The sequence below is a fragment of the Hipposideros armiger genome, unplaced genomic scaffold (genome assembly GCF_001890085.2).
Source record: "Hipposideros armiger isolate ML-2016 unplaced genomic scaffold, ASM189008v1 scaffold_869, whole genome shotgun sequence".
Lineage (NCBI taxonomy): Eukaryota > Metazoa > Chordata > Mammalia > Chiroptera > Hipposideridae > Hipposideros > Hipposideros armiger.
Window position 1 is genome coordinate 627,940 of NW_017732219.1, and position 21,164 is coordinate 649,103.

The 21,164-nt window shown below is 33.7% G+C and overlaps 1 protein-coding gene across 1 annotated transcript in view; it reads left to right on the forward strand.

The window, feature by feature from the left end:
- LOC109374878 (cadherin-12-like) overlaps positions 1-20,696 on the forward strand; it is a gene marked incomplete at its 3' end in the record, with an annotated part of 570,697 nt that extends 550,001 nt beyond the window's left edge. The window contains exon 6 of the mRNA XM_019629831.1: positions 20,509-20,696. Coding sequence (XP_019485376.1) covers positions 20,509-20,696 — 188 coding nt within the window. The remainder of the gene's footprint in view (positions 1-20,508) is intronic.
- Between the last annotated feature and the right edge of the window lie 468 nt (positions 20,697-21,164).

A 21,164-nucleotide genomic window follows, 5' to 3' on the forward strand; every position in this document is an offset into this window, starting at 1 on the left:
TGAGTCTTAAGCAGTCGATCCCTATTGAGGTAAAATATTCACAATACATTGGGTCTTGCTCTAATTTCTTATTAATTAAAAAAGTAATATGCATATGAAAATTCCAATGTAATCTAAGACACATTTATGACATATATGCCACTATATATCATTTAATTATCATGCTAATTATCTGCCTCATTTTTAGCAGTTACATGTGTTGAGTCATTTTCATATACTTCTGTGTAAAAGATGATATTACTGTGATAGTATTTACATTACTTCAGTTTTATTTTACTTTAGTTTTGTAATCAGTGAAAACTGCCAGTTTCTATGATAACAGAATGATTCACACCTGTGTCTTCTCTGTAACTCAGTTTCATGTTGGAGATATAAGCTTCTCACTTGTGTTACATCCAGTTTTCTTTTGCAGTATTACAGTTAACACCAATCAGTACTGGTTCGATTTCTCATACACTTTCAAGGATTAATTCAGTGTTCCTAGGATTTAGGATGAAGTAACTGAATGTCTCTATCACCGGTTAAACGCGGAAGTTGAGTAAATCACTACATACTCATTTGCATGAATAGTTTAAAAAAAACAAAATGAAACGATTTTCCTCTTCCAACTCCAGAAAAGGAGCTTGAGTTCATTTAATAAAGTTATATTACATTGAGAATATTTAATTAAATGGACATTTTTATCCTTTTAGCTGTATGTTTTTCCATATTTTACTACTTTGTCATTTTCTTAAATTTATCAACTTATATATATTTTATGGAAATACAGTTTCTTAGTGATTATAAAGCCTAATGACCATAAATGTTGAGTGGCATTTAGAAACTATCATACTTTAGCAAATGGGATATATGTGACAAATGGCTGGTATATAACCTGTTATTATCAATAACACAGGGTCTTAGAGTGACACTTTCCCTTACTTTGCTATTAACAAGAATGGAAAAAAAAATAAATGAAAATGAAACATGAAAAAGAAATAATACATTTGATTATCTAGCATATGACATTAACAAATATTTCCCCAACCCCGAAAGCACTGTTTTGTTTTTTTCTTCTGGCTGTTTATGTGTGACAAGCTGGAATAGCTAATTGAAGAAGAAGATTTGGGAGATAATTCTGCTTTTGTAATGAAATATGACATTGGGAACTTGGGTCCTGTTTTGGGCTTTGTGCATATAAAATATATTTAGTCCAGAGTATAGGAAATAGCAGAGGTATTCCTAGACAGTGTCAATATTCTTATTCACAAGAATGATGAGGTTTTTTTCAGATGAGGAATATAAAACTCAGCCAGAGGAAGTACATAACTCTTGTGGGTAGGGACGAAGGATGGTTTGTAAATGCATGTGTAGTGACCCAGATTAATAGTCTGAAGTGCAGGGAAATGAAAATGTCTCAATGGGAGAGAAGCTAGTGTATGCTTAGGAAACCAAGATGGTGGGCTCAGGTCCAATGAAAAAGGATGTTCACTTCCAGATCTTTTCTTGTGCAAAGAGAACCTGGAGAAAGCAGCCAGCTTTTTTGGAATTTATTCATGTTGAATCTGTAACTCTAAAGGCAACCTGATGAGGCCTGTCAGGAAAGACGTGGGGAATATAGGCACTGGAACTTATAGAACATTTATTTACATGCTGTGTCAGGAACTTCATCATTATCTTATTTATTTTTATAGCTCTGAAATACATATGTTCCACATTTTACTGTCAAGAAAACTTCAGCTCAGGTGTACAATTCTGTAATACATCATCTATATATCACATTGTGTGTCCACCACCCTTTGTAACTTTACTAACAATTGTCACCCCAATAAACTTTAATTAAAAAAAAGAAAACTGAGGCTTAGAAAGATTAAAAATCTTGCTTAGAGAGATGTGATGAGTTCTTTTTTTAATCTGAAGTTTGAATTCCTTCTAGTTTTAAATTATATGAAAATTAAGCTATTCTTTTCCTTTACCTGCCACTCTACAACCATGCTTTTAGAACATAATCTACAAAAGAGTCACATGGCATATGTTAAATTGTCACCATAAACAAAGAAATGAGAGGGCAGAAGAAATATACCAAGTACATCACTGTGATCAATTATTTTCTGCTTATGATGCATGTATATTTGAACTACAGCCTGAACTATAATAGGTGAGAGATATTTTTGAATCATGAGTAAAAAGGGGGCTTTTACATTTTGCATGAATAAAAAATTAATTCCCTTGAAATGTTGCACGCCTTTGTGTCAAGCCCTTTTCACTGTACTGTCATTTTGAATTACATCCTTCAGAGGAAAAGACAGAATCCACTTATAAACAGAAAAGCCATCTTTTTAGAAGGCAATGCTCTTTTGCAGGAATATTTCTCAGGGGGAGCAATTAAACTGCGTACATGGCATAAAATTACAAACTGAAATAATAGCCTTTTGAATGTAAAAGCTACGATCACATATTTTCCATATATAACTTAAAGAGAATTCTCCACAGCTAGTTATATTTGTTCTTGCCTGTTAAGCAGTTACACTGAAGAAAACAAAAATCAGCCTTCAGATGAACTTTATGAGCTACAATTATCAATACTGAAAATGCACAGCCTGATTTCTTAAAATGTATTAATCTATTTTTTGGCTTTGTGTGTGTGTATATACATATGTAACAACATTATTAAACACCAATTTACATTCATTTTTTTCTCTGAAAAAATTGAATAATACATGTTTTTGTGTCATGCCAGTATAAATAGTTTGCTATTTTATTCTTGCAAAATAAATGGTTCCTGGGATATCAGAACTTCCTGCAAATTTGATATGACCATGGTGACAATGATATTGACTAATAAGGTACTATGTGTCATGCACGATGCAAAGTGATTTGCATGTATATTGCCATTTAACTCTTATAATGACTGTGTAGTATTTCCTCAATTTTAGAAATAAAATAGCAAGGCTATATTATTAAGAAAGCTTAACTAACTTGTCAAAGATCACACATTAATTAGGTGAGAGACACAAGACTTAATCTTACACAGGGACTTCAGAACACTAACTTTTTCTTCTTTTTTTAATATAATATTTATTATATTTATTGGAGTGACGCTGGTTAGTAAAATTATATAGGTTTCAAATGTACATTGCTATAATCTTTCACCATATATTTGACCCCCTTTTCCCTCTTCTACCACCCCACCTTCCCCCTTACCCTCTGGTAACCACTAAACTGTTATCTGCATCTATGAGCTTGTGTTTGTTTGTCTTGTTCGTTTGTTGTTTTTGGTTTTTTATCCCACATACGAGTGAAGTCATATGGTTCTCGACTTCTTCTGTCTGACTTACTTCTCTTAGCATGTTCATCTCAGGACCCACTCATGTTGTTGCAAATCTGTCACAAGGGACTGCTAGGCTCACAATCCTGCTGCCATCACTTCCTGCAAGTCAATGGGACTTCCATCCATGAGAGGCTCTTGGACTCCCTGGGGCTACCCAACACTGACCAAGGTCTCTGCAGTAGTCTATGGCCTGAGAGAGAACTAACAGAATTACACAGATTCAGGTGCCTTTCAATATGCTCTTTAATCACACATTAATATAGGTTACAACTATTCAATACACACAGCAATAACCAACACTCAAGCACAGCAATGACATTAAGAATATAATCACTACAATAAGGAGGGTTATTGGACCAGTTCCAGAGTCAATTGAAGGTCCTGACGGAGTGAGGAAGAGGGTGGCTGGTCTGAGAGGTCAGTTCGGCAGAGGTTTGGTCCAAGACAGAGCCATGATTGTTGGTGCAGAGTGGCAGCTAACCGACTCCCTGAGCTCCAAAAGTCCTGAGTTTTTAAAGGCTTCAAACTGGGACATGTCCCCTTATTATCTCAAGTGGTTGATATTTTGAAACATCAACGTGTGTCACAAGAACTTCCTTCAGGGTGTCACCTGCCATGTCCTCTGTTCATGTCCAAAATGAAGTTACTCTTGCTCACACAAAACTCATTCTAACAGCTTCCAGGGGCTCTCTACACAAAATGGCAGTATTTCACCTTTTCTTATGGCCGAATAATGTTCCATTGTATATCAGTACCACATCTTCTTTATCTGATCACCTATCAAAAAACACTTTGTTTGTTTCCATGTGTTGGCCACCATGAATAATGCTGCAGTGAACACGGGGTACATATATGTTTATGTATAAATGTTTTCAGATTTTTTTTAGGTAGATACCCAGGAGAGGGATTGCTGGGTCATATAGGAATTCCTTTCTTAATTTTTTGAGGAACCTCCACACTGCCTTTCATAATGGCTGTACCAGGTTACATTCCCACCAACAGTGTGTGAGGGTTGTTTTTTTTCTCCACAGCCTCTCCAACATTTGTTATTATTGTCTTGTTGATAATAGCCATTCTAACATATGTGAGGTAGTATCTCATTCTGGTTCACATTTGCATTGCCCTAATTGCTAATAAAGTTGAGAATATTTGCATGTATCTGTTGGACATTTGTATGACTTCTTGAGAGAAGTGTCTGTTTAGATTCTCTGCCCATTTTTTTTAAATTGGATTGTTTGTTTTTGTTTTTGTTGTTATTGAGTTGTATGAATTCTTCATATATTTTGGATATTATCGATAGCCCCTTTTCTGAGGTGTTGTTTGCAAATATTGTCTCCCATTTAGTTGGTTGCCCCTTGGTTGTGTTGATGATTTCTTTTTCTCTGCAGAAGCAGAAATTTTACTCTTTTTAAAAGGATAGTAATTTGCTTCTAAAACCTGTTTGGCTCCAAAGCCCTACACAAACATAGAACACTGTTCACAAAAAAAAGGTAATGGTATTATTTTATAAACATAAATAATGCCTGGCATGTTAAAAGAGCTTTCCCTGCAGTCATATAAAAGCAAAGTATTTTCATTGTAAAATATTTTCCATAGAGTTATAAAGCTACCACCTACTTTAATCAGGGCATCTGTAGAGGGTCTCCATGTGTTAAACAAGTTACGGAACATCGCGGATGGTTTCCATTACTTGAATTTTGAATGACAAAACTGTCTAACAAGCTTATTTAAATTATACATTATGGGACCAAATCAATTAAGTGATGCAGTTAATTCGCATGAAGCAAAATATTTATACTTTTCCCACTTGGTTTCTTTCTTCTGTTTAATAATTTTATAATGAACATAAAAACAACTTAAGTGAAATAAAGCACTTCTTTTACAATTTTGGATGAAAAGAGATAATTTGTGTGAAATGTAAAGAAATACTTGCTTCATTTACTTTTTTAATACAATAAGGAAGTAATTGAGGTGTTTGTATGGTAAAAGTTGCAATGTAGAAAATAGGACATTAATATTTGTTCTAAGATAGTTTTCTAGGCATAAATAAAAGTGTTTTAAAGTAAGTCTCTTTTAACCAAATACCTAGTAACATGTTTATACTGACTGTTTCTAGCTATAGGAATCGTAATTTCATTTACTTTAAGTTGAATAAAACACAGTTGCAGAACTCAACTAATCTATGAAGTCTTTATTTGCTTGATACACACCAAATTACACCATTGAACTAAAGAAGAAATCCTTTCTCACATGAAGTTTCAGTCTTTTATTCTATCAAAGAATATATTAGAAAAACTTCAGGGTAACCTTAGGTGATTCCAAGGTTATTTAGACTGGTATCTAATGGCTTTATTCTAAGAGATTTTATAGTACAGAAATTTATGGTGTATGTGCATTATAATAATAATAATATTTTTAAGCAGTTTTACTTAGAGTATAAAGTATATTCTCTGACTTTTATCATAATTTCTCTAGTTTTCTTAAAAAGCTTAGGCTTATTTTATTACCTTTGCAGGATATAAAAATCACATTATTCATCCCTTAAAAATGTCTGAAAATTTTATTATATATAATAAAATTTATTATTATAAATTTTATTATATATAATATATATAATTATATATAATAAATTTTATTATATATAATAAAAATTATTATCCATATATATATATATGTATATATATATGGAGAGAGATAGAGACTTGTTTTTATTCTTAAGAGGTATGAGTTGAATAATATATTCTTACTCTTCTCAGCCAACAATGCACTCTATGATACAAATATAAAGACATATAAACATAGTACAAACACAATAAAATTCCAAAATAGGAATATGATCAGGATAATTATTGGTATAAAGGGATGTAACATTTAGATCTAACTGGGATAATTAAAATAACCATGAAGAACATAACATTTGAAAAGAAATGTACAATAAGAATTTAACTAAATGAAAAAAGAGGATGTTGGTTACAGACAGCCACCATCCTGAAATATAAATATTTATGTATCTCTGTGTGTTTTCGAGTAGAGGGACAATATCATATATCAATATGTTAGAAAAATAACTTTGATGACTTGATAAAGACTGAAGTAGAGAGTGGTTGTGGCACAAACGTAGGACCGGTGTTTGGACTAGGTAAGTAGAGGCAGACGTGCGAGATGTTTCAGTGGCAGAATGGAAGGAAAGGACTTTGTGATCTGTTGGATTCAGAGTTCGGTAAGGTAAACAGCATATGGAAAAATTAATTCAGGGGGAAGATGGTTTCTCTGCTGACAGGCTGAAATTTGAGTGAGTGAGCAGGAGATGGTTGAAAATACAGGGATCCTCAAATATGTCAGAGTCAAAGAAATATTTCTGAAAGACATAAACAAAGAAGTGATAAATGAAGTGAGAGGCCTCCATGAGGCCTCTTTTAATCAGATTAAAAAAGACGTAAATTTCTCTTTAAATTTTGGAAAAAAAGAAATCAAGGAAGGAGAATGAAAAAAGATATAAGGAGAGGCTTAAACAAATTACCTCAAACCTTTAATGCATTTCTGACAGTGTTGGTCATTTTTAATCGTAGATGTAACGACATCCTAAATTCACCATTATTCCACATATTCTGAATTTCTCTATTTTATTTTTCCTTTATTATTGGTCTTGGCATTTATGTAGGGAAGTAAATTAGACTTCTAAAGTATTTTTTATAAGCATTAAACAGAATATAAGCAATACCAAAAACCCCCCAAAAAAGCATTTTTTACATATGAAATCTAATTTATTAATAGATACCTGACATAATAAATTATATGATTCAATGAATAATGTTTCATTGATTCCTAGTTTCATTGAAGTGTAAATGCAAATAAGCCCATATCAGTTTTTTTTTGTACTGTATAAAGAGGATGAAAAAAATGTAATATCTTCCTTCATACAGCTCTAAGTTTAATGGGGATGTTGTTAAGTTAATGGGCAATTATAGCACCTGAAGTAAAATCAGTGATAGACTTATGAAGACAATAATATGCAAATGTATAAGAAAGATACCCAAGTTATTACAAAATAGACCTGACAGGATTTTGAAAGAAATAGTATCCACATTTATTTCTGAAGCCCGTAGTAAGAGTTAGCCGTGGGAGAGCAAATGTGTACTGAAGTATTTTAGACCACTGCAAAAGTACGATGTATTATTTAAAGAATTGTAAAAAAAAAAAAAAAATGGAAAGGCCAGAAAAATTTTATCAAAAATGACTTTAAGCTACCCTTGAAAGAATGTGGGATAGCAGGATAGCATTTATTCAAAGGTAAATGAGAAATAGAAAGCAGATGACATATTTTAGGCATAAGCAACAAAATAGGGAAGAGATAGAGAATATTCAAGTAATAAAATACAGAAAAGTTAAGCCATTGTGTACATGTATGATGGATGCATGAATATACGGTGAATATTCAGAAATAAAATTTGCAGATCAATGAACTGGGTGCTATAAAAAAAACATTGTTTGGCATAAATAAGCAAAAATATTATGTGGCAAAAGACTATTACCAATTTCACTTTTCTAGACTGCCCTCCTGTTTCAAAAAAATAATCTGTGAGAAATGCAACCTTTGGGGAAATACATATTCCCAGGTAAATATCAACTTCAGACATTTTTAAGGAGCTTAGTTTATAAGATGTTGAGTTTATTTATAATTTGTATTAAAACTTCTAGAGTGGTATTTTTTTTGTGAAGTTATCGGGCAATATTACTGAGAATTATCCATGTATCATATTCTGTTAGATGGATTGGAAATTACATAGAAAAAGACAAAAGAAAGGTTTACATATTTAATGGAGGTTTTAAGGGAATATTAAATGTGCTCCATAAAATGGATGAACAATAGAAAGTTATCGATGCACTTCAAATGTTATGAACTTGTGCCAAGATATCCATCATGTTTACTATTAGGTAATGGAGATAGTGGTTAGTATATAAATCACATTTATTAAAAATACATAATTTTGAGAATTAGAAACACTTTTTATTCTGGCAATCATTAAATAATATAAGTGGGTTGTGTTTCATATCTCATTTGGAATTGGTTTGGTTAGGATTTCCATACAAATTCTTGAATAAATGATATTATAAAGAATAATTCATTTTGACAACAAACATAGATACATGTTTATTGAATTTAAAAATTTGTAGAACCATAGTGTTAAACATAAAAATTTGTACTTGAAAGCTGGGAGCTATGTAATAAGGAGGGGAGAATTGGAAGGATAGAAAGTGATCATACATTTTTCTTTCCTTTCTTTCTTTCTTTCTTTCTTTTTCTTTCTTTCTTTCTTTCTTTCATCTTTCATATTCAGAGCCATATCCTTTCCCAGAATGCTCTTACAACTCCTAATGCTCTTTTCTCAATATCTTCATTTATTTTGCTCTATACGCACTAAAAATAAAACTTTCCCCTAGTCTATCCAACCCACTCAATTTTCTTTTAATTGGAATTTGCATTCATCTGTATAGCTGAATTTAAGAAAAATTTGAATTATTTGCATTTTAAAAAACCTTATTTGCTAACCCAATAGTCTTCAATTGACTGATACCCAGGCAATAACACCAAATGAAGTGAAATGGGCAGACCAAAGGAGCGATAGTAGCTTATTCAGAGATGTCACTCAATTGGTTCACCTCACTGCCTATGAGTGACCAGTTGTATGCTCCCCAATTTCTTCATCTGTAGACTGGTAGGGTGGTGTGCTAGGACAGGCTCTACAGGGTCCCCAGAGCCAACTGTGCACATCTCCCAACTCTGTGTTCAGTGATGTCACATACTTGAAATCAGTCATGCTGAGAGTACTTAACACCACAGAAATTGACAAATACTAAAAATAAGGGTATATGTCTGTTCTCCCTCCTTATCTGACCTGGTTGTTAAACATTTAATAAGACATCACTGACTGGGAATTATTATAACAGTGTGTTATCTCATAGGCCTAATATAACAATAAATAACATTAGTTAATAACGGGAAAGTGCCTGGAAAACAGAAAGCACTACACAAATGGTTGCTGTTATTATTGCTATTTATTAAGCTATTATTACACAAAGAGTAATATCTATTATAAAAGGTATTTTTTGCCTTTACATTGATATTCACAGGTTTTCCACAGTTTGTACATTTTCTGGCAACACTCTTCTTCAAGATAGAAGGAATGAGAGTGATAGACACACCTTCTATCTTTGTGGTGCAGCACAGAAAAGAGATGGCAGGTGTAGGAAGGTTGGGAAGAGCAGACATATGAAAGCCAGTTAGCAGACAATTGCAATGATACAGACATGAAGTGTGAGTCATTTGATCCATGATGACGGTGTCAATGGTTAAAAATAGCAATATGTGGCTAGATTTGAGTCATCTGAAAATGTAAGAAATCAACAATATTCGTGAATTCTCTATGAAAACAAAATGATTCCAGCTTTAGAACTGGAGAGATGATAATACTACTTGCTGAGACAGTGATTATTAGCAAAGGTCTTTTTCTGGATCATGGCAAGTCTATACACTCAGTTTTGAATATGTCTGCACCGCCTTGGAGATAGCCAAGTGAAGTTTTAGAGTCGGATAGCGTTATGCTACATATGATACTCAAAATATGTGTATAGGCTAGAGTTAAGATATAAGGAAGTTTCAGCAGAAAGATAGTAAATGAAGTCAAGAGATTGAATGAATTACCGCGGAAGAGGAAAGCCTGGGTAAAGACGGGCTGAGACAATCGTTCCTTGATCATGATTGCAAAGTAGAACACGAGGGAGTTCAGTCAATCCTGCTGTTCAGGTCTAAATTCAGAACAATTAATTAGACTCCCGTGGGCAGTCTATTTATTTATTTAGGTTTTGAAATTTTCTATAATATGCCAATATGTGGCCAAATTTGAGAACCACTGATTCAGATTTTCAAGAACATCAACAAAGGAAGCTAAGAAGGGGGAAGATAGGAGGTGGGAGAAACAGGAACCATAGAGTGTCACAGATTTTAAGGAGAAATGTGCTTAAGGAAAGATGGAATAGAAAAGAGTGTTGAATGCTGCTTAAAAGTGATCCCTGGATTTAGGGACGAAGGTGTCAGGAAGATCCCAAGGCAGCTGTTTTTAATAGTGGTGGGTTCAAAAACCAGATTAAAGCTGCTTGTGGAATGATTGTCAGGTAAGAGTGGATAACAGTGACTCTCTTTGAGAAGTTCTGATAGAAAAGAAGAGAATTATGGGGGTAGCAGTAATCAGATTTAGCCACAAGGGAAGATTTTTGTAATGTGGTGAAATATGAGCAGTTTGTGTCTCCTTGGGAGAATTCCAATTGAGAAGAAAGTATTGAATGTAGAGAAGATAGACTCTGTAAAAAATAATACAACACTTGCTAATTGCTGGAATTTAATAAGAGGAAACAGTGAAAAGGGACACCTCCACTGAAACTGGAAAAAAGGGTGGAGAACGTTTACAGATATAACAAAAGATTAACGTTGATCGTCCCATTCAAGCTAAGATAAAATGAATTCCACATAGCCAAGAACATTTCCAGAAAAAAAATTAGACTTTACAGTAGAAATGTCAGGATGTGTTTCTGACTTACGAAAATATCAATCACAACAATCACAACAAGGCTGTTTCTATCCTTTTAAAGCAATTTTTATACAGTGTGGAGTGGAGGGAAATTTTTGTGTGGAAGATTTCTTTGGAGGAAGCCATATTGAAAATCCACCTAATAAAAGTGAGGGGTTTAGGATGCCTTTGCCTCTTGTCTCAAGTCTAGTGAGGGAAGCCTTCCCTTCATCAAGGACTAATCATGAAGTCCAATACATTTTCCCAGAAAATGGGGGAAATCCATGGACTGATGCCTGCCTCATGCTTACTTAAGTATATTAAAGTTTCTTGGTAAAGAGCAGAGACAGAGAACCAAGGTTTTGTTTGGAAAACTAATGACAAACAACAACAAAAAAGGACTTAGAAATGTGTAAGCAGAAGGGAAAACCAACCCAGAGTCATTTTAAGTTGTGACAGGAGAATTTCCTGAACTGAGAATCTATGTGTACCATGGATTATTTGGAGATCCGGAGGCTAAGGAGAACGTTACATTAAAGTAGAGGCAAGGCTTTTGTCATGGGTCTGTAAGAGCTGAAGCTTCCAAGAACCTCCCAAAAGTGCCGCCGGAGAGTCTGTCCCAGAGAAACAAAAACTATCCTTACAAGTCAGAGCAGCACAATCTGCAAGCCGTGCTGCCTCCTATGGTGAGGTGAAAGCACCTCTGGCAGGTAGATGATGCAACATGAAAGTCTGCCAAGCCACCCATATCCCAAAGTGAAGTTCTAGCTGTTGTTGGCCCACTTTGGCTTGGAGGCAGGGTGGCAGACTGGAGAAGGCTTCATTTTGCATGAGGATTGAAGTACTGATTGAAATGATATACTAGAAATTTCTGATTTCCAAACCTAGATTTGAGGAATTACAGTGGACATCAGACTGTCCATTATTTAACAATGAGCAGAAAAGATAAAGCTTACCCCCACTGAAGAAAGATTAAAGAACAGTAGGAGGCAAAGAAAAAAAATGTTTTTATTACATCATGCATGTTGTACTTTTTCAAACCAACAGTAAAGCTTGATATGAGATTCTTTGAAGGTTCAGGAAGCAGCCTGTCCCCTAGGTGATATGATTTAATTTTTCCTGTGAAAGACATGACTTGGTCACCAACTAAGAAAGGAAGTAGTAAAAATAGTAAAGCAGAGATCTATGGAAAGTAGGTCAGTTTGAAATAGAAGTCATAGAGAATGGTAATAAGATAACTGTGTGAGTTTGTATGTTTTGCTTCCAATTTTGAAGGTGCATTCGATATTAGTGACCACAATTTATAGTGATATCTAGCTGCTGTGTCTGATTGTAATTCTCTCCAGTCAACCACTACTGTTTCTTGAGAAAGATGATGATCAATATCAAGGTTTGAGTTTTGCCAGATTATATCAACAGAAAGACATGGACAAATCAGCTATACAAGCCATAGGTTCATATGATATTGAAATGATAAACCATGTGTTTCAGTTGGATGAGGCAAGAAGACAGAAACATGATAATGGATTGTTGGATGTAGAGAGATACTGGTAAAAATGTTAAATTATTTTAAATTTGATAATAAAATTGATATTTACTTTATGTATAAATATATGTTTATGTTGCATCAATATCTGCTATTAATTTGATAGCCATAGTGGGAGTAATTAAACAAACAAAATGGGAAGGCAGGGGATTGTGATCTTGTGGTCTTTGCTTCTGATTGGAGCCTTTGCTTCTGATTGGAACATTTTCTGCTAACTGACCTCACCAAACATCACCTAGTTGACTCAGCTTAGATTCTCCGCTTAAATGTCATTAAAAGCAAATAGAATTATGAACTTGTCTTTAGAGCACTGATGTTACTTTGTGATTTTAATGTGTGGGATTGTTTGATTAATGTATACCTCCCTAATTTGTGTACCTAGACCCAATTCCAATAGGGGCAGGGGAGGGTTCCCACACAGCCGAGCAGGTCTCAGAACACCAATTGGGTGTCCTACAGTACAGCCCAGTTATGACATACTGAGATAGCATTAGGTTCCACACATTGCCCCTTGCCCCCTTCAGAGGGCAGTGACAATCCCAGGTCATCTGTGCTTCCGATCTGCTGGCTGTAAATCAGAGATTCCCATAACTCACTCTTTTGGTTCCATCTAGTTGCTACAGGGGCTCATGAAACTCAGAGAAATATTTTACTAACTAGATCACAGTTTAATTAAAGGGAACAGCTGGACAAAAGAGATGCATAGGACCAGGGATGGGGAAAGGGTGCAGACCTTTCAGGCACTCTCCAGGTGTATCACTCTTCCAGCACCTTCAAGTGCTCACCAAGCCAGAAGATCTCTGACCCCATTTCTTGTAATCACATGGCTGGGTCTCTTGGCAACCAAGCCCCATCTTTAGGTGAGATACAAAAGTCACCTTATTAACATAACAACAGAAACCTTCATAGCTCTTAAAACTTAGAAACTCCCAAGGTTTTTAGAAACTCTGTGCCAGAAACTGGGACTGAAGAAGACCTAATATATATGTATATTTCTTATTATAAATCACATCACACCCCCCTCTAGACTATAAATACCATCAGGAGAAATACAATATTTTTGTTTGCTTTTTCTTCATCATTTCATGGAGGAGGCTACAAAAAATTGTAGCTGAATTAAATATCAATAATATAAGTTATTGGAAGACTCAATCTATTGTCCAAAGGGGATTTAAAAAGGACAACTCAATAGCCAGTCTTAATTTTTTGTGTTGTATTTGGCTGCTCAGAACTAAAATAATTTAGAGGAATTAATTTCTCATTGCTCTGAGAAAAGAAATATTGCTATCATTAAATAGAATTTATAGAACTCAATCCATTAATATGCTGGAAATTGTGCACACGGCAATTCGTATTCATGTATATGGTTAATTAAAATCTAGACTGGGCAATTATTACTTTTATAAAGGTGAAGTGATTTAGCTAATGCAGTAAAACTCTTCATGCAAATACTTGACACTTCCAAAAATGTGTTCATCTTAGATTCATCCTAAGAATGAGCAGGAATAGATTTATCTGTCATTACTGAGAGATTCCATTCACTGTATGTGTAGTACGCTTAACTAAAATCCATCTTGAATCCAGCTTTGTTATCAGGATAGTTCTTCCTCATGGACTGTTTATCTATTACTTTAATCTGGGCTTATTGAAAATACATAAAGCAGGCCGACCAAGTGGTGTGTTGGTTGGGAGCTGGCTTGGGATGCCAGAGGGCCCTGGTTCAGATCCCACATATGAGGGCCAGTGACACTGCCCTCTACAGCTAACATGCTGAACAACATCTCCACCTGGAGCTGGGCTGCCGTGAGTCGCCCGTGAATGCGTAGGCAGCAGCCACTGCTGCAGTGGGTTGACATGGGCTACCATGTGTAGCCAGCAGCCGCAGTGAGAGGCCGTCCAGAAGCCGGCGACTGATCTGACTCCCCTGGGGAAGAGCACAAAAAAGATGGTGCCAACTTGGGCCAGTGAAGCAACGTCCTCCACTGCTGGACTGAGGAACAAAAGGACAGCAACTTGTCTGTTCCCCTTCACCCAATTCCCCAATAAAAATCTTAAAAAAAAAAAGTTATGAAAATACAGAAAGCTTCAAGCTTTTAAGGAAATAGAAAGCATAAAATGTTCTTCAAACATATATATATATATATGTATATATATATATTATAATTTCTTGAATTCTCCAATTTTCAAGATATGAGAAAAATGTTTCAGTTGAAATTAAAATGACTGTTCAGAACTCTTTTTAACACCTCCCCTTTTTTTCATTTCCATACCTGTATAGTAAATTTCCTGTTGACTATTATCATTCCTATAGGAAAATATTATAATATACATATAGAGGTTATCTACAAAATATAATTTAAAAATAAGTAGTAATTATAGATATTAGCTAATGAGTTTCATGCACTATTGTATTAATGAGCTTTCAGACACAAATCAAAAGGTAGGTATAATAATAAAAATAATAGAAATATAGTTCTATTTATTTGTTATTATCATCACAACTTTGCAGATTAGAAAAAGAAGGATTAAATGTTTGTCCAAGTTCACAGTTCTAATAAGAGGCTATAACTAGTATACAGTTTATATAAAGTTCCTATTTACTCATACAGGTATGTTAGTTGCTTTTGTTTCCTTGTCATTTGCTTTAGAATAGGTGAAAACACGTGTGCTGTTTTACTTGATTAAATAATTCAAACAATAAAATACTGATAAAGCAACACTTTATTTCAATGTAATTAGATGGTAAATCTCACACCTATCCACATACAAACATGGAGGGTCATGGTTTGAACCATTTAATGCCTGCATTCAATCACTAAATCAACAGTTTTGTGGTAGTATGCATTTATTTTTCTAAAATTTAAATATAAATGTAGTCCTTCAAATAATTATCTATTTAGGTGGTTTCAAATATATATTTTCAAGTTCTTAAAAATGTTTAACATTCTGATCAATTTGAAATAATTTCTAACTAAAACTTCCAGTACTTCTAGTACTCTAGTATTTTTAAGTACTAATTACCTCCAAATTAGTTATTTGTCTTATAGGTAAGTTGTATGTGCAGTTAAACATTAAATTTTTATATTTTGGTTTTAAATAAATTAATCATTATGATATAATCAAAAGATAAAAAATGTATTTCAAAATAAAATATGTGATGGGTTATTCTGTTTTTTTTTTTGCTGATTTTTTCACTGAATGTTGTTACAGTGCTATATAATTCATCCACTTAGTATATTTTATCAGGTCTTATATCTTTATTTCTGAGTAAATGTAACATGTTAATTTATATTTTGTAAGTAACTGTCTCTCTTGATGATTTTATCAACGTTTGGAAATTTCATCAAAGGAAAACAAAGAAGAGAAATATATTGTATTTCTTTTGTCCTTAGGTACCAACAAACATCCTTGATACACACCCACACACAGTATGAGTCATAATAATTCAAAGTATAATTTTTTAAAAGACATAGTTACTGAGAGGATGCCCACTTAGCCTGTAAATGAGTAACAGACACTTTTACCTTTGGAATTAACAGGGAGCATAATCTGTAAGAAGTTACAAAACTTGTTCACTGTAATTCCACCTTAGTTCATTACATGAAACCTTTTTCCTTTTCTATTGGAACATGGCCATTTTTGTGAAGCGCTGCATGTATATTTGATGAATACGTAAGTATATATTTTTATTGATTCTGTGAACAATTTCTTGTCACCTGTTTTATTTCTTAATCTGTGTTGTGCAGGAAGTGCCACTAAGATGTTTCATACACGTCCAAAGGACGCCTAGAAGATGATGGCTGTGTAATTACATAGTATATCATAAACGATGTAACTCGGGCACAGCTGAAGATTACTTCAGTTTTGAATTAATCTGAATGACCCCAGCTTTATTGCTGTTGCGTTTCTAGAAATGATAAAATGTCAAGTCTTTAGAAATCAAAGGACAGAGCCTAAACAATCTGACATGACAAATGCATAGTTTCTCTGACTTGTTCCATATTCTGTGAACTTTATTACCAACTACAGTCTTTTACTGAGAAACTCTTGTCTTAATGAATGTGTCTTCCACTTTACTAAAGTGTATTTCTGCTGTGTAAAAAACAGAAAATTCATTGCTCTGTATAGTTGTGTCTTATGTACTCTGAACCTCAATGCACAAAAAAGATGTAAGTAGTGAATCACTGTTTTACTTCTATTGTACCTAAAGTTTGGTTGGGCACGTTAGTGGAATGCTATTGAGCCAATCTTTTCTGGACAATCCTACTATTTCAATTTATCACAAGTTTTTCAATGCCATCAGATGATAATGAAATTTCTGCACATGTTGTATGCTGACATCTTTTTAAAAAAACTTGTATTTAACTTATGTTGATAAAGCACTACAAAGAATAGCTTTCTTCACATTTATTGTTACTGGCCTCATAAAATGTGCTTTTGTAAAACATAAAGCTCATGTCTTAGCATATTGCCTTGAAAAGAAAGACTCCATCTGTAGTGTGCATTATCTGATGTACTCAGGTTGCATTGCAAAGTTTTAAGAATTCTTTGACACTGGAGGGTCTCAATTCCGGCAAACTCTCCACCTTCACTAACCATAATTCCTGAGTGATAACACTAGACTAGATTGTTTCCCTAAATGTTTTTATTCTAATTTTTGCTTTCAAATGTTCAAATGGAAAGCCAAGTCATAAACCAAAGACGTAACTTGAAGTTGCTCCCCTTGATCGGATAGCATAAGCAGAAATATCCCAGCTTTTTAAGTTAGATGCCCATATTTTCTAAAGATTCCATTCAACACCTCCAGCTCCATCCCACTCCAAAATTGTACCACCATCACCACCACATACTGCCGTCGATGATTGAAAACTGAAATCCATTAGACTTGACAATTCCTTGTCTCTCAAATCTCTGCTTTGAAATCTCATCTTTCGGACACATACATGTATATATATATATATATATATATATATATATATATATATATACACACACACATATACATATATACATATATTTACATATATATATATNATATATATATATATATATATATTCATAAGCTTCCTAATTATATATCCTGATAGAGGAGGATTTACAGTTCTTTATTCTGTTGCTCTATTGCTCTTTTTTATTAGGAAAAATCCAAGACCTCCCCTAACACTTATTAATGCACCATGAATTTGGACCATGACCAATCCTACTGTAGACGCAAGGATTTTATTGTTTCTTCAGTCTCTTTATCGCTGTCACACAATGAGAGGCGAACAAGGTGGAGATGTTTCTGATAAATCATATTTCTATTTAATAAACATTAAGAAAGGAAGAAAAAAGGAAAACAGCTCACATATCTGTGTCTTGTCCTTTTTCTTTGTAATTTGACCCTGAGAGTTTAGTACAACCTTAAATAACTGTGTCACATGCTTTCTTGCCACAAGAAACATGAATTAAGGCATCCTCATATTTGTTAATATCTCAGGAGTGCTTCAGTAGGATAAGGGTTTAATATGGCTACTGGGAAATACGTGTGCTGTGTAGAAAACTGGTTGCAGAAGTCACATTGGATTCTGCTTATATAATCATGGCTGTTTGAACTCAGACAAATTCCTTTTAAATAGCTGTCTTTACCCTGCTTGTAGACAATGGGCATAAAATGTAGCCTATGATTTTGATCTTTCTCTGTGCTCCGTTTGCCTTCAGTTCAGGCCCTGCTTTAAGTTCTCAATCATTGAGCATCTCCATATGACAACCACTGTGTTAATTGTTTAGGGAATAAAACCTAAAGAAATATAATCTTAGCCTATGAGACATCATTAGCTTGATCAAGTAACATGACTTCTTAACCCAAATTATTTGTAATGTCTATATAACATTTCAATATTGCCCCTTGGAGTTATTTTTTGTCTACCTTATTTGTTATTACTTAAACGTGTTCTTCTGGAAAGCTTCCTCATATCCCCGCTGAGGACAGGTATACTATCAATTGCATGTAGAAAAGGAATTAACTACACAAGTATTTTATACCACTGTAAAACATACTTTGTGTTGTTTACATAGAACCAAACAAATTTTAGGTAAATATTTAGGTGTCTTGAGACTTAATATTTTATGTCCCATTGAGGTATTGTTCATTGGATGTAAATAATGCTAATTTTTACATTATAAGAAAAAATGGGGGCCGGCCGAGTGGCACATTGGTTAAGAGTTGGCTTGGGACACCCGCTCTAAGCAGCAGGGCCCCGGTTCGGATCCCATGTAAGGACCAGTGATGCTGTGCCCTCTACAGCTAAGATGGTGAACAACAGCTCCACCTGGAGCTGGGCTTCCAAGAGTCGCCGGTGACGGCGAAGGCTGTAGCCTCTGCTGCAGTGGGCTGTCGTGAGCTACCGTGAGTGGCCGGCAGCCAAAAACAAAACAAAACAAAACAAAAAAAACAAAAAAAAGAAAAAAAAAAAGAAAAAATGGTGTGTGTGTATATATATATATATATATATATATATATATATATATATATATATAGTTTTGGTTTTTTTTGTGTTTTTTTTTAATTGAGTGGAAGAGGAGGAGCGGATGGCAAAATTTAAGCATCACCAGGGCTAATGAAGTTACCAAATATTGAAACTGATTGTGAAAGAACTGTGAGGCCTCTGCAAATAATTGGGAAGACAAAAGAAACTATTTGGCAGAATCTCCATGAAGTGTCGACTGATGCTTTTCTCATATTTACTAAAGCCAATAGCTGTAATATTGCACTCGTAATTTGTTGAATGCATTTCACCATTCAAAAAACATATTAAAGGCCTTTTCAATTTAATTTTTATACATGTAACTAGAATTCTAAAACAAATTAATTACCTTGGTTGCTTACCACTTGGGAAATGCAATCCAGAATTAATTAATAGTCATTTAGACTAAAAAGTCAGTATCAAAATGTAAACTTTGTATTTCATTTTTAGTTTTGCATTGTTATGTCCTTGTATTCTCTTCCTTTCCTTATTTTGATTGAACAGGTTGATGTTTAATCCGTTTACTTTGATGAGATGTCAGTAAAATAGCTATGCTATATTTTCCCCATGACATTCCTTACAGAATTTTGAAAACTCTTTTAAACAATGTATATGTTTTCATTTTTGTAGAATATTATAATTTTTCATGATTCTGGTATATTTCCTATAGATAGGGATTTTTTACGTTTTCTTAGTATGAAATTCATAGTGATGTCCATGCTCCACCTGGTGGTAAAAAAATAAGCATTTTACCTTTTTTCTGTTTTTAATGCTAAAAAACAAAATGGGGGATAGGAGTTTACATCTTAATTTTAAAAGTGTGTAAAAGTACCTAGCAGAGTACTAAGTAAAAATTTACTAAACATAAACTGAATATTAGTCTATAATGTGCTGAACTTAAATCCAACATAAATTAAAATTTTGGTTACTTGTATGTATAATCATTTTACACTTTTACACTTTATTTCTAGTGTTATGATTTATTCTAATTGAGTAAATATTCCATTCATTTTTATATTTCTATTATTATATATGTTTTATATTTATATATGTTACAAAACACAACTTAACTTTCCATAAATATTTATCATCTATCTCTATGTAGCTATGTATCTATGTACCTATCTATAGCTATCATCTGTCTATCATCTATCTATCATCTATCATCTATCTATGTATCTATCTATGTATCTATCTATGTATCTATCTATCTATTTTTCTTTCTTTCTTTCCTTATGTCTTATATCCTGCATCCTGTTGTATAACTACCATTAAATTTCATGGGTTTCCCCACCTTCACATTGATGTTAGCTACACTTTGATGCTGTTAGTATATAAAGTATTTCCTCATGGTAATTTTAATTTAACATGCTCTGCTATTTATAATGCCCAATTCAAATTTTAGAAAAGGATCTATTACTCAATCATAATCCTTAATTTGACAGCATATCATCTTTCAATTTTCCACACTTATGTTTTAAATTTGATTTGTTTTCTGTAGACTATATTTTTCCACCCTGGTACTCTTACTACATACTTAACTAACTCCACTGTCAACACAAATTACATGTGTCTCAACAGGCATCTTCCATCTGAAAGTTCCCGAATCTTCCCCTATTGGCTCAGCTATCGGAAGAATTAGAGCTGTGGATCCTGATTTTGGACAAAATGCAGAGATTGAATACAATATTGTTCCAGGAGATGGGGGAAATTTGTTTGACATCGTCACAGATGAGGAGACACAAGAAGGAGTCATCAAATTGAAAAAGGTACGTAGATAAGTTTTTAGATGGTGGACTACCCAATAATAATTAAAGAACAGAAAAACCAAAACTTGAAAATGACAGCAATTTTAATTTTCCTTCAATTAACAATATTTCAGATGAAAAAGAGCAGGTGACCATGAAACTTTCACTCCCACAGACACTTTTATTCTGTTATTTAACAGGCATATATTTTATGTTGAAACAATTAGGCCTACTTGTTCAGTTAAATCTTAAAAATTCTTACCAGAATTTAATTAATTTTTTAATTTTTTATTGTTCCAAGCTTAGATGAAAAAATTAATGTAAAAATGACATCGAGAAGTAAATTCTAAATCCACTAGTCTTGGTTTTGCCTCTTTTATGACTTTCTGAGAATATAAATATCTAATTCACATATCGGTGAGTGTTGACATCAGTGGAAAAATCCTAATGCAGGCAAGCTGTAATACTGGAGGAGTGGAAGAAATGAGA